We start from the raw sequence: 14,695 nt of genomic DNA, 5'->3' as shown, positions 1-14,695 counted from the left end.
CATTGCTTGTTTCAGACTTATATTATAAATTTAACTGAATGTATCAAAGTATCTCTAATCCTGACAAATTATATTTTTCTTTTAATTTCTAAATAAGAATGTGATACACATTGATAATGGTTTTGAGCAGCAATAATAATGTATCCTTGCTATTGTTTTCCAGCTCCGAGTTTTCAAGTTAGCAAAATCATGGCCGACTCTCAATATGCTGATCAAAATTATTGGCAACTCTGTTGGAGCCCTGGGAAATTTGACCTTGGTGCTGGCCATTATTGTCTTCATCTTTGCTGTGGTTGGCATGCAGCTGTTTGGGAAAAGCTATAGGGAATGTGTCTGCAAAATTGCCACAGATTGTATTCTTCCACGCTGGCACATGCATGACTTTTTCCACTCTTTCTTGATCGTATTCCGAGTGCTTTGTGGGGAATGGATAGAAACCATGTGGGACTGTATGGAGGTCGCAGGCCAAGCCATGTGTCTTATTGTTTTCATGTTGGTCATGGTGATTGGAAATTTAGTGGTACGTAATCAGTCTTTTTGAAAAAACAAATTGCAGTTTTTACTAATATAATGTCCATTGAACATGTTTGAGTTGTTATTTTGTAGGGAAAAAAACAGGTGGTTAAAGTTTGACTGGAAATCATTGCTACACTACAATTTAATATGAATAGTTTTTTCATGTTCAGTTCTTGGAAGAATGAATTAGTAACTGAGGAAGATGGAGTTGTTCTTGGTCATGAGAAAATAGGGGGGGAAATGGTTAGTGAGAGGTGCTACGTTGGATTTTGTTCATATGGCCATTCTTCAAGGGGGTTGGGTACCCTCACGCCTTGCCACTATCCTATCACCACACTCCAAAACATCCATTTCATCCAGGGGAACTGATTGCTGCTATTTGGAGATCAGTTGTAATTCCGGGAGAGCTCCAAGGCCCTCCTGGAACTCAGCAACCCTAACCTACTACCTTTACCAGATGTAAAGAGCACAGTTAGTAGTTTACTTCTAAATGAGGGGAGCAAGGAGGACATGCATCAGCTTGAGGCACACTCACCTTTGATAAGGGATGAAGAAATACACATATGAAAAATTATAGTATCTCTTGATGTTATTTGTGATCATATTAAGCTACCTGTGCTGCAAAGTCCATTACTTGGGGGGAAGGCTAAAGATTCTGGGGCTTTTAAGTTTAGAAAAAATGACTAAGGGGGACATAAAAGAGTTTTATAAAGATATGCATGGAGTGGCGAAAGTGGATAGAATTTTTTTCCTTCTCCCGAAGTACAACAATTTGAGTACCAATTAAACTGATGGGCAATAGATGCAGGATGGGCAAATACTTCTTTATTGGTATCTGACAAAGGGAGCTTTAACTCTCAAAAGCTCATAACCCCCCAAAATCTTATTGGTCTCTAAGGTGCTACTGAACTTGAATCTAATTGAACTTTTTATTGAATTAGTAATTAAAGTGTCAGCCCTGGTTAGTATTTGGATGGGAGACCACCAAGGATTACCAGGGTTGCTGTGCAGAGGAAGGCACTGGCAAACCACCTCTGTTAGTCTCTTTCCATGAAAACCCCAAAAGGGGTCACCATAAGTCGGCTGCAACTTGATGACACTTTACACACACAAAATTAAAGTGTGGAATTCACTGTCCCTGGATATAATGATGGCCACGAGCACGGATGACTTTAATATTATTTGTTTGTTTGTTTGTAGCTAGACTTTCTTGCCAAATCTCAAGGTGGATCACATGATATAAAACAATGCAATCTGGCAACACAAGACACCCAATCAACCATGCAGTAGCGCTAGGATTACAAATTAGGAAAACAATGCAAAAATAAAAAGTTATAAGACATGATGTATCATAAACAGTGCAGAAAATGGAATTACAAAAGTGCAAGACAATGCAGTTCAGAGCAGGATAAAACATACAATAAACCTTGTAACTCTGTTCCTTTTATAAAGAAGCATCCTTCTGTTTCACACAGTCTGCAGAAAGACACATTGGAGTCTCACTGGCCTCCTCCTCAGTACTGTGGAAGTCACAACAGAATTGACGTGCACAGGAAGTTCTCGATCTTACCCATTTGCATGGTGGTTCCTTCAGCAGGCATTGCTCTGATAAGTGAAGCTGTCATGACAGAACATAGCAGGAGAGGCAGTCCAGCAGATAAAAGGGGACAAGACGACTCATGGAGGATAGGTTCATTGGTTGGGTTGCCAACTTCCAGGTGGTGGCTGGAGAACTGCTATTACAACTGATCTCCAGCCGACAGAGATCAGTTCACCTGGAGAAAATGGCCGCTTTGGCAATTGGACTCTATGGCATTGAAGACCCTCCCCTCTCCAAACCCCACCCTCCTCAGGCTCCATCCCCCCAAAATCTCCAGGTATTTCCCTACCCGGAGCTGGTAACCCTATTCATTGGTGGCTACTAGCCATGGTGACTAACAGGAACCTGCACATTGAGTTAACCTCTGAATTCCAGTGCTGGGAGGAAACATCAAGCCTTGGCCTCTCTATGCCCTGATCATTGGCCCTCCAGGGCAACTAGTTGAACACTGTGTAAAGTAGGGTGCTGGTGGATGAGTGTTCTGAAACCGGCTGGGCTCTTCTTATGTCCTTAATGGTACTTCAAGGATTCATTCATTGGCAGATTCCATAAACATGATTGGTTCTGGCTTGCAAAATATAAATCATAAGCATTAATAAAAGAATATTATTTATATCACTACATCCCCGTGGCACAGAGTGTTAATCTGCAGTACTGCAGTCCAAACTCTGCTCACGACCTGAGTTCGATCCCGGCAGAAGTCGGTTTTAGGTAGCTGGCTCAAGGTTGACTCAGCCTTCCATCTTTCCGAGGTCGGTAAAATGAGTACCCAGCTTGCTGGGGGTAAAGGGAAGATGACTGGGGAAGGAACTGGCAAACCACCCCGCAAACAAAGTCTGCCTAGGAAACGTCGGAATGTGACGTCATCCCATGGGTCAGGAATGACCTGGTGCTTGCGCAGGGGACCTTTACCTTTTTACTTACATCCTATTATTATTCAGTTGAACTTAGTATCTTCTGGATGTCAACATTTAGGCAGTTAAAGCTTCTTTCAAGTTTGTTAGAGATAACCTGTAGACCCAACAAGAGTTAACTGTTTTAGCAGCAGCGGTTCCTACTGCCCGAAGAGACAAGTCTTTTTTCAGTCCTGAAAGCAGCTTGCCTGTTTTTTCAAAATGAAGGCTGAAGGTACTAAAATGACAATGGATGTCATTGGCTGCCATTATGGTTCTCTCACCTCCCAGTCATTCACACATATTGTTTAAGAACTGGAGCTATGGATAAAATCTCTCCCATGGAACAGAATCAGGAAACTTATATTTTATCATCGAGCTTTTTACTGAGCTCTACAAAATCACCAAAATGGTGATTTTAGCCTTAAAGAACAATCAGGTGTATGAAGTTGTTCTTCGTGGAGTATAGGGGCATCATCGGAACATCTGGTATAGGGTTCAGATTTTAATACTCAAGGTCTCACTGATCAATCAAACAGAAGTAGTCTGGTAATGGATGACAGATTCAGATTTATTAATATGGCATATGCCAATAAAACAGTGATACATAGGTTTAAGATAAAAACAATAGACATTTAACTGTATCAGAAATAAAACAGTTCCTGTCTAAAATAAAACACTGATTGTAACACTTTAGAGTTTGGAGCTAGGTAATGGATGGCCGGAACTTGAACAGATATGGCAGAGCTCTTCTTTTGTATGTAATTGTGACTCTTTTTGTAAATCTTTTTATATATAAGACACCTAAGTTGTTGCACCATTTCTTTTTCTTTTAGGTATTGAACCTTTTCCTAGCCTTGTTGCTGAGCTCCTTTAGTTCTGATAATCTTGCTGCCACAGATGATGATAATGAAATGAACAATCTTCAGGTTGCTGTGGCAAGGATTCAGAAGGGAATAGCTTATGTTAAGAAAAAATTACGGGAAATTGTCCGAAAAGGCTTTGTTAGAGAACAGAAAGCTATAGAAGATATCAAAGCGCTCGAAGACCTAAACAACCAGAAGGACAACTGTGTTTCCAACCATACTGTGGTTGAAATTATCAGAGATGTTAATTATCTAAGAGATGGGAATGGAACTACAAGTGGTGTAGGCACAGGCAGAAGTGTGGAAAAATATATTATTGATGAACATGCTTATATGTCGTTTATAAATAATCCGGGCCTTACTGTGACTGTACCAATTGCTATTGGCGAATCAGATTTTGAAAATATTAACACAGAAGAATTTAGCAGTGAATCCGACCTTGAAGAAAGCAAAGAGGTAGGACTTTATGTATATATACACACGTATATAAGTACGCTGAAATATTATTCACTTATGAAACATACAATATGGAATATAATATTTTGAAGTTGTTTATGGTTCTTCACATGTAACAGTGCTGGGAGATTCCATGGCTGTTTTAATTAATAGCAACCTTTTTAGGGTCAGCTGTTTTCTTATTGCCAAAATGTTTTATTTATATTTGCAAGCTGTCTTTTGAAATGATGAGTGATCATTATCAACAATTCACAAGCATTATTAACGCTTCCTTTCACATGGGGTCTTGTAAATGGCGTTTAATCTCATGTTTAGTGTGCTACAATGGCAGCAGCATTACAAATTAGGGCTATTTGGGCTTCTACCAATTGTAGAAGGGGACACCATGTTTTAGTGCTGGAAGCTGAGGGCCAAAGCAGAAGGTAAATTGCATGTACAGGTTTGATCTGTATTGGGGCCACATAAGAACTCCCTGCCCCAGGATGTGGTGATGGCTGCCAACTTGGAAGGCTTTAAAAGGGGAGTGGACAGGTTCATGGAGGAAAGGGGTATTCATGGCTACTATTAAAAATGGATACTAGTCATGATGCATACCTATTCTCTCCAGGATCAGAGGAGCATGCCTATTATATTAGGTGCCCTTTCTGTTACAACCTGTCCAGTGCTGTAGGATGTGCTGTTCTGGACTAGGGACCATCAACCCTCAACAATGGTGGGGTGGGGGGAATTGGGTAAAAATCACTTTTGTAAACTAGTTCCGTAAGCAGAAGTTTTTAGATCTGTAATCCTAAAATGGTTTGCCTTTCAAAGTTTAGGTAGAAATTTTGTTACTGTTAATTTTATTATCCGCATCTGTGTCTTTTATTATATATAAGGTGATTTCATCCTTCGTTATTTAACTACATGCACTATTTTGGGGCATCTATTTATTTGAAATTTCTGTAAGAATTTCTGTATCTAGCTTGGGTCATCTTAACATCATATTCTTTCTTGCCTGTGATCTTTAAGATTCTTCTATGACTCATAAAGCGCGAAGAAATTACCTAATTAAAATTATCATAAACTTAGTGGCTGAGTAAATTTCTGAGTGAAGACTAGGTATCTTGAGCATTCTTTACAGAGAGCTGGAAACACTTTACAGTTTAAAAGATTCCTTTAAAAGAATCAGTATGTTTTCCAGTATTTGTGTGCTATATAATGTAGGCCGTAAGTGCTCTCTCTCTCTTTTTAACTCTAGGAAATTTTTAGTTGCTTGATTTTGTAAGAATAATGTCTCTATGGTTCATTCATCTGGAACGTCCTAAATCCTCTACTTTAGTTCTATTATGACCTGGAAGGTATTAGGGGTTGAGGCTCTGGAGTCATGAGTTTCGTTCCAAATACTGTTAGAGACAGATCCAAATAACTGCTGGTGTTTGTATTTTCAAAGGAAGAGGGGCCATCCTTCTTTTCTGGTACAACATGAGATCTTTTTGCATCATCTCATATTTGCTGTATTTTACCAATGACAGGCTGAGATTATTTTAAAATCCCCAGCTGCATCTTGTTCTAGAATAGTGAAGTTGAAATTTAGTTCACTGTCTTGTAAATAATGTTTTAGTTGGACCCTAACTGTTTACCTGTTGCTTTTTTTTGGGGGGGGGGTTCTAAAGGGCCAACATTTTAAATATAGTTTGGTTTAGGAGTTTGTGATCAGCTCACTCTTTGGTTGAACATTTGTTTCACTCACTTAACCAGTGATACATCATTCCACTGGTATCACACATTTCAATGAAACTTTTTAAAGGTATTTGTTTTCTATTATGAGAAAACATATTCTGTACCATTTATCACTTTTAGCTTTGTCTGGCTTTTAATTTGTTGATAAAATTCTTTTTTATTCTGCACATAACTGTGTCCATCTCTAATGAAAAAGTTCCTCTTTTATAGAAGTAATTGATGCTTTAATTTGCTTGTGTGACAGATGGCATATTCTCTTCTCTGAATCATTGCTATGATATTTATGTTTTAACCAATTTTAACCTAGAGTGATCCATCACTTTACTGAATGTGTTTAATCTAGAATGCTATTTGGAAACAAAAATCAGCACCAGCTTGCCAGTCATTGCAAAATTGTTTATGGGCAAATAATTAAATTGCCTCTGGCCAAGGACGAGCTGCTGCTCTTAACGAATTCTTAAAATTTTAAACAGTCTAGGTACTCCTCGAGAGCCAGTGTGGTGTAGTGGTTAAGAGCAGCGGACTTTAATCTGGAGAACCGGGTTTGATTTCCCACTCCTCCACATGAGGCCTGCTGGGTGACCTTGGGCCAGTCACAGTTCTCTCAGAACTCTCTCAGCCCATGCAGAGGCAGGCAATGGCAAACCACCTCCAAACGTCTCTTGACTTGAAAACCCACGGGGTCGCCATAAATCAGCTGTGACTTGACAGCACACACACACACATACATACCCCTCTCCCAGACCTTCTGTTTGTATGTGTGTTGTTCACAATGAAAAGAAAGGGGTCAGTCACTGAGAAACAGTTAACTTCTTCCTAGTTATTTCTCTTTCTGTGTAGTCAATCTCTGCCTTTACATCCACTTGATGCTCACGTGCAAAATGTAGATCGCTGAGGCTTCTGACAGTTTGCTCTTACATGCTAGAGTTACCCCAATCTAAACTCATTAGTATGGACTTAGAATGGAGTAACTTTCAGCGCATTCCTGAAGGAGGAGACGGATGGTCTTAGGAGGCGTTGTGACCCCCTAATCTGGCATCCATGCCACTTGTGCTGTGCAAACTGGCACTGACACCGGCAGAGGGACACTTACACCAGCCCCACTGGACTGCAGTGGCAGTGCGGCCCTGGACACCGACACGGCCTCCCACTGGTGTTCTTTCGGCACAAGTCCCTGCACTGGTATCTCAGGAGGCGATCCCGGGGTGTTCCGTGGGACCCCTTTCGGCCTGGGAACGCCCCCTAACACAATGACATTGCCACACCACCTTTTTGGTGGCACAGCATCCCTGTTTGCTATGGGGACTTTCCCCACATTTTCAGTTTTTTTTTAAATAAAAAAAACTTTTTTCCCCCGCACAGCAGCCACAAAACCTCATTGGAGGTGCCATGGCAGCGCCATGGCCATGCTGTCCTCGGCCGCTGCAGCTTACAGGAACAAGCTGTTTGTATAGGATTGATCTGGTAATCAAAACCTGAATGGGGCCGAAGCTTTGCAGAGCTACTGAGTATTGCTGACACTGGTGATCAAGCCAGAACCAGCTGCATCTCAGTAAATGTTGGAGACTTCTTTATTTTGAATAATAAATTAATTTGATTTAGTCCAAGAATAACAAGGCGTTTCAGAATTTAAAACCAAATGCAGGAAATGAGAAATGCTGATAGTAGAATCCCATTAAAAGGGAAGGAGTTTAGGCAGTTCAGAATGGCCCAAATGAATGTGTGGGGGGGAGTATTGCAGAGATATGTGTCTTCAACAGAGCAATAGAAATCTGTTTCTTTTTCTAAAACAAAATTTGTAGATGAGTGAACATCCCTAATAATTGTTAATCCTGGTTTATGATGGACCTTGCAAAAGATGGTTAGGAATGTGTGTTCTATTCTAAAACCAACCAATATGTATCTTCTTTCTTTTGCAGTATGGTAATTATGTCTTAAGCTCTTTTTGTTTCTGCAAATGTTTTGAAATCATGTGTTAATGCTAATTCTCCAGAGCACAAAAGACTGGCGATAACTGTGTCACGAACTTCATTGCCTACCATTCTTACTTCTCACAGGGGTAAAACCAAGCTGGAGCAATCAAGAAATGCAGCTCTGGTGCTTTTTAACCAGGTAGATTCAACGTACCACCACTGTTACACAGGTTACCTAAGCAAATTATACCTATATGATCACTTTCCTGTGGATATTGACTGGCCCTGCATGCTACTGAGCTATGTTTCCTTCCCTGTCCATTGCAAGACAGTTCAAACATGCACAGCTGCTCTCTGCTGAGTCCTGTGACTCACATCACAGCATGGTCAGGCAAAATTGGCAACCCCGACATACATTTTGAGTCTGCTAGTGAATTTTCTATATATATATTTTATTATCGAATCCCTTAACAGCTACTGCATGACCTTTTAGGTTTTGTAAGTTGGAGCATAAAATGATGAGAATGTTGAACTCTCAAAAGGCCAAGGGGAAAAAGGGAGCATGTGTAGTTTTTAAAAAAACAATAAAAACAACCCTTTTTGATTCAGCCCTTATAAATGTGGGATACATTTAATAGAATGAATGTTGTCTTTTGAGGAATTTTAGAAAACATAATTTGAAAATTTAGTGACTTTCTATGTTTCTATGTTTGGTTAGGTTTTAAATTGCCGAATGTTTTGGAGGTGTTGTCATGCAAATTCTCCCATGCTGGACCATTCTTCTAGAGTTCATTTGAACACTAGGTAGTTCTGGGTTTTCATCTATTATAATTTGGGGCTGGTCCTTCTTTTCAAAGTGTGTTTGACTGGTGTGCCCAGAAGTATCAACAACTGATAATTATAAACATGTGTTTTAGTTGATTTTAAGCTTTTACAAGTTCCAGTACTTTTACCTTCATTTTTAAAACTAACCTCTTGTTTACAACCTAGCCAAAGAAATAATATATTGCAGAAGTTTTCACTGCTGAAGAGTTTCAAAAGTAGCTCTTCTGTTGGTGGGGACTGCTGGGTGAAAGCAGCAAGTTAATATAACAGTTTTGTGGTTTGGGTTGCATCCTGTGAGATTTTCCACTGGCAGAAAAGGGTGGATAATCTTACTAGATTGTTCTTTTCATTGCAGTGTGACTTTTTGTCCCAGATAGCCCTTTGGGGGTATCAGAAGGGACTTTACTGCCATGCATCAGCTGAAAAACTGATAGGAACCAACCCATAGTTCTTAAGATCTCAACCTTTAACAATAAGGAACCAAAAGGCATGATAAATAAGCCGCAAGGCGTTTTAACTGAGGATTTTTACTAGCTACCTAAGACTTTACTAATCTTTCTATATTCACAAATAAGAAACCAATGTTAAGAGAGCAGACTATTAAGATTTAAGATCGCTGCCTGATCACAAAAGCCTACTCTGGATTGTTACAAGGTTAAATTTAGTATTGGCTGCCTGCTACAATCCTGCTCAAATTAAAACATTGTAAAATGTTTTGTTACTGTAACTTTGGCACAATGCCCAGCCCACAGGGCAGCATCTCTGTGTGTGCCCTTTGTGGGTTCCCAATGGGAATTTTAAAAGGGTTGAGACATTAGAATCTGGGCCTGGGAACTATAAACCCACATAAGCCTGAATTGATGTCTAAGGTAAATTGACAGGCTCAGGATGGTTTGCTTTTAAAAGTGAACAAGAATACTGTTTATTCAGGGGTGGGGGGAATCACACACACACACACACACACAACTGAAGTAAATAATGACAACCAGGAGCTGTGCTAAACTAGGCTTCAAAGAGTACATGCCCTCTCTCAGGCAGGTTTATAACATCTAAATACAGGACTCTGTACTTTAGTTACACACTAGACCCAGTAAGCCTTGATGGCCTACTGTAATACCTTCATACACTCAATTCCTCAGGCATTAACCAGATATTTGGTATCACCTCAGATCTTTAATTCACAATCCTGTTAGGCTAACACTTCTCTCTCATCCCTCAAAAAAAACAAAAAACAAAAAAAACCTTTGACTGGCTTAGGCCTTTTATGCACTGGTTGTTCCTGTCACGGTCACCACCACCACCCCGACTACTTCAGGGCTTCATTTTATTTATGCATGTATTTTCCGACCTTCAGAAGTCTCCTCGCTGTCCCCTTGTGTTTTCCCCACGTTTTCAGGATGCTGTTTTATCCTGAGTTTAATGTCTGCCTTGATCCCAAATCAGAAGTAATCCCTGTGCTTATTTGTCACCAGGTTTTTCTCCCCACGCCCATTCTCATTTCTCCCTCCCAAGGTTTGTCCTCCTCATCCAACCCCTCCCCTGTAAACCATTATTGAGTGTGCTAGCAAGAGAAACTATGAGGCTGCTTATTTGGTCAATTTCACAGTGAGTGTGTGGATCAGTTTCAGCGCTTGGCAGGATGGAACAGAGCTGGGCTGATTTGCCGCCCTTCCCTTATATACTTTTTCTTATAGTAATGAAAGCCTTTTTTTTCTTTTTTTTTGCAAGTACAAGACTGCCAATGGGACTATGAAAGTCACAAATGGCCGAGCAAGTGTTTGTATGTTCTTATGACCCCTGCATTGAGTTACACAGAAACAAATTGGTCGGTGTGTGTGAGTGTCTGGACCTATCTCTGCTTTGGCGGTAAAATGGCCACTCGGTTCAGATCAAATGAAAGAATCCCGCTGTGGGAGTTCAGAAGTTCTGCATTTTTGCTGGGGATGCATAATTGATCACAAGGTGTTCTTGGAATTTCATTGGGGCAAAAAGCCCCTGTGCATAGAGTTTTGAGAATTCAACTGCAAATACTGTGCAGTTAGAGAGCAGCAGATCCAGTGGAAACAGACCATGCATAAAAGGCCTTAACCTTCCCTGTCAGATCTGAACCTTTTCCCAGTACACAGCTCCTATTGGCTGATTCAGAGCACTGCTTTGATTGGCTCTAGAGTACATTTCTGTGCTTAACCTGTCACACTGTGATTTACCTTTTGAGATCTCATAGATGGTACAAGAGGTGGGTGGGAAGGTAGTGAATATGTTCTATGATTATTGAAATATCTAGGTCAGCTATTAGTGTGCAATTGATAAACTTGCTAAAGGTACTCAAATCTCTAAAATGTGTATCACCGGTACTGTCTTATTAAAAAACTTTAAGCTTAAAGCTGCTTCAGAAGTTGGGGGTGGCATCTTTTAAAACATGGAATATAAATGTAAACATTGGGATATTGTAAACGGATATATTTTCCAACTAGTCCAAAGTATAAGAGGAAGGCTTTAATAGGATGAGGCAGAAACATTCCCTCCATATTTTGTATAAGGTTAACAGTTAAATTCAAACATGTCACAAGAGTGAAGGAAAATGGGAATTGCTGTTTCAGATTTTGGCAAGCCCTGAAGCAATTTAGAATGGTCAAACATAGATATATTAAAACTGTGTTGTTCACGATAATTTATAATGGCTGAATCCCTTTGTTTATTTTACTGTCACCTGAATCATGAAAGCGGTTTGTAACGCTTAACATCTGTATTTTTGGCCTGCTCCTGCTCCCGTTGAAAACATCATGTAAAATCAAATGAGAGCAAGACTTGGCCTTAAGTGAATGCTTAAACAATGGAAATGGCCCATTAACATGCTGTTGGGCAAAGCTTGTGTTGATTACCTTTTGTTGACTAAATCAAGAGATGCACTGTGGTCAAAAAGAGTCTAAGTGTGAGAGTGGTTATGCTATTTCCATCTCTGCCAATTTAGATTATCATTTCACACTATCTAACTGTTATAATTCAAATTACTTCCCCTCCTCCTCAGATCTTCTTTTTAAAATAAAGTAAGGTTATATATTTTTTCCCTTGGTGTGGTTTCACTAGTATTGCACAGGCTTCTGCTCTAGTCAAGCATGTTGTTTTGCTGATTCAGGCCTTGGGAATGCTGCATCATCAAAAATTGCTTTCCAATGTATCCCTGCAGATAATGAGACTTTTTTCTCTATAGGTTGGATCCAACCAGCTTTTACGCCACTGGAAAAGGGAATCCACTTTGACCACTAAAAAGGCTATGCTGACAATCGTGTAGGCTGACGATACGTACCATTCTGAAAGGGACAGTCCCGTTTTTATCGTATTTCCTGGCCGTCCCATCTTTTTAATTAAAATGTAGATTTTTGTCCCGTTTTGCACCTTATTACACTTCCAACGTTTGTTTCCTTCAGTTCTGACATGTCTTATGCCGCATGCAGGCATGGCTGGGTAAATTCTCATAGAAAAAATGCTCCGATCAGGTTTCACTAATATTACATAACCCCTGTCCTGTTTTTGCCATCCCATTGTCCCGTTTTTGTCTCATGGAAATATGGTCAGCCTACAAAATATGGTCAGACCTGACAATGTGGGATGGGGGCTGGAATAAGGAGGGAAATTTGGAAAGACTGAGCTAAAAAACTGGCAGGATCTAACCCCATGAGTGTACAGTAGTCTAACAGAAAATGGTCTGATAATGTTTGTCAAACTGTTCTTTCTATAAAGGAATAATGGTGTTATAAGTGACCTTACTCCTAACAAATCATTTCTTGTGAAATAAGAATACTCATCAGTTTTTAAAAAAAATCAGTCACTTTCTAAGGGTTTCAAACTATACTCTCAATTTTTAAAATATGGTGCTAAGAATTTTAATTTTTTAAGGTATTAGGATTTGTATAATTGGCTACAATCCATGATATTCATGTCTGAGTGTAGTCGTGGGTCTGATTTTGCTACCATTAAGGGCACAGTTTATACTTACTGAAGCCAATTAAACACTTCACATTGAATTCAGCAGTTATAAATATCACTGCAAGTCAGTAGTAAAATTCTGATTGACTTTAATGGCATCACTTGAAGCAAAATTTACATTCTGACTGGTTTGTTTAAATATATCAGTTCACCCAGGAGGCATTTAGCCAGCAGCTTACTCTGGTCAGTTAAATATCTCATTTGTTAAATATCTCATTTAAGTGGCAAATTTGTTTAATTTTTTAAACACAGCTCAAAATTGTAAGGACAATAAGGAATGAAACCTTTAAAAATTAAGAAATGCAGGGTAACAGGAAATAAGCTGTCAAGACTTCTTTCTTTGTATGAATGACGGTCTGTATACATGCAGTCAAGGTACATTGTATTTTATATGTTAGGAAATAGTGCCATCTGGTATTTCTGCTATAATTCTTTATTAAAAGATATGAATATCATTGAGCACAATTCAACGGGAAAGGGGGGGGGGCAGGAATGCCAGTGCCCTAATGCACACATAGCTGCATCTGCATGAGCGGGTATTAGTAGATTGTGCTCATAATATTAAGAAAAAGTAACACCAAAACTTCATTTACCTGGAACCACTGGCAGTAAAAGCCCATCCATGTATATAGTCTAAACAAAGTGCATGCATTCTAAAAACTGTATTGCTGTAATGCTGATGCTGGATCATTTTGGGAAATCTGCTAGTACATCATAGTGATATAAATGTTTGTTAAAAGAAATTTATGTTTATAACATGGTTGCATGAGCTTAGGATAGAAACAGTAAACCTTGGTGCTGAACAGTTCCCTCATTCTTGGGGATGTGATAATGGTAAACTATTATCAGTGAGTTGCATCTGTATTAAACCAACCCTATCTGAGAACAAAATGGCTCTGCTAAAGTTGCGAGAGATCCCTAATCTACATAACCAACCATAAAGTTATGTTCTTGATCTGTTCAATTGTAATTCTGTTCAATCAGTTTTCTGGTAACAGACTTATGGCCCCGGTCAGCATGTATCTTAGCGCAGGACCACAAGTGGATGAGAGAAACTAACAATTTTCTTTAATCACTCAGAAGCTTGTTTGGGTCTTACAAGCAAGACCGATGTACCCCTCTTTTTCTTTCTCTCTCTGTCTTTCTCATGGCATATTTACACTCCTGACATATTGATTTTATTTTAAAAAAATATTTTTATTAACATTTTAAACAATACGAAAACTTGACATACACATATACATGCCCATTCACATACAAATACACATACAAATAGAGTTCCTTCCAGAGAGATCTATTAACAATTCTGAGTATCATAGCAGTTGCTCTATATACTAGATTGTATACATAATAATAGCAAACTATTCTGTTAATACATATAATCCTTCTAGTTTTTTTAAATTGCCAGTCTTCTAGTTTAAGCTTCTATATTCTTACGTTATAAGCCATATCTGTTGTTCCTGATTTGCTCTAATTTATCCTAATTCTACTATATATTTTAAACTCTCAAGTTACCATAGTCAAAATAGCACTTCCATTTCATTTGGAATTCATATTGATTTTGAGAGTCATTCCGGCCTCCTAGGTAGCTCTGACATTTTTATATGTGGGGGGCATTATCTGTAGCTAGACTCTGATCAGCCACAGTTGGCAGCAACTCTCCAGGGTTTCAGGGAAAGGTGTTTCACATCTCCCACTGCCTGATTTTTTAAAAAACTGGAGATGCCAGAGATTGAACCTGGGACCTTCTGCATGCGGAGCAGGTGATTCACCACTGAGTCATAGCCATACCCCCAGTGACAGTACAACTAGTGTAGAACTGCATAGTATACAATACCCCCTTCATTCACTTTCTCCTCTCACACTCCTCACTCCATATTTCTGCTCCCTTGCAAGAACATTGTTAATAGACTGATTTGC

The 14,695-nt window shown here is 39.3% G+C and overlaps 1 protein-coding gene across 1 annotated transcript in view; it reads left to right on the top strand.

Annotated features, from left to right (window-relative positions):
* The window catches only part of LOC130487999 (sodium channel protein type 2 subunit alpha-like), a 79,519-nt gene that overhangs the window by 40,840 nt on the left and 23,984 nt on the right, over positions 1–14,695 (top strand). The window contains exons 16-17 of the mRNA XM_056861578.1: positions 164–520; positions 3,846–4,331. Coding sequence (XP_056717556.1) covers positions 164–520; positions 3,846–4,331 — 843 coding nt within the window. The remainder of the gene's footprint in view (positions 1–163; positions 521–3,845; positions 4,332–14,695) is intronic.

This window comes from Euleptes europaea, chromosome 15 (genome assembly GCF_029931775.1).
Source record: "Euleptes europaea isolate rEulEur1 chromosome 15, rEulEur1.hap1, whole genome shotgun sequence".
Lineage (NCBI taxonomy): Eukaryota > Metazoa > Chordata > Lepidosauria > Squamata > Sphaerodactylidae > Euleptes > Euleptes europaea.
Note: the sequence above shows the minus strand (reverse complement) of the source record. Positions and strands in the feature narration are given on the sequence as shown.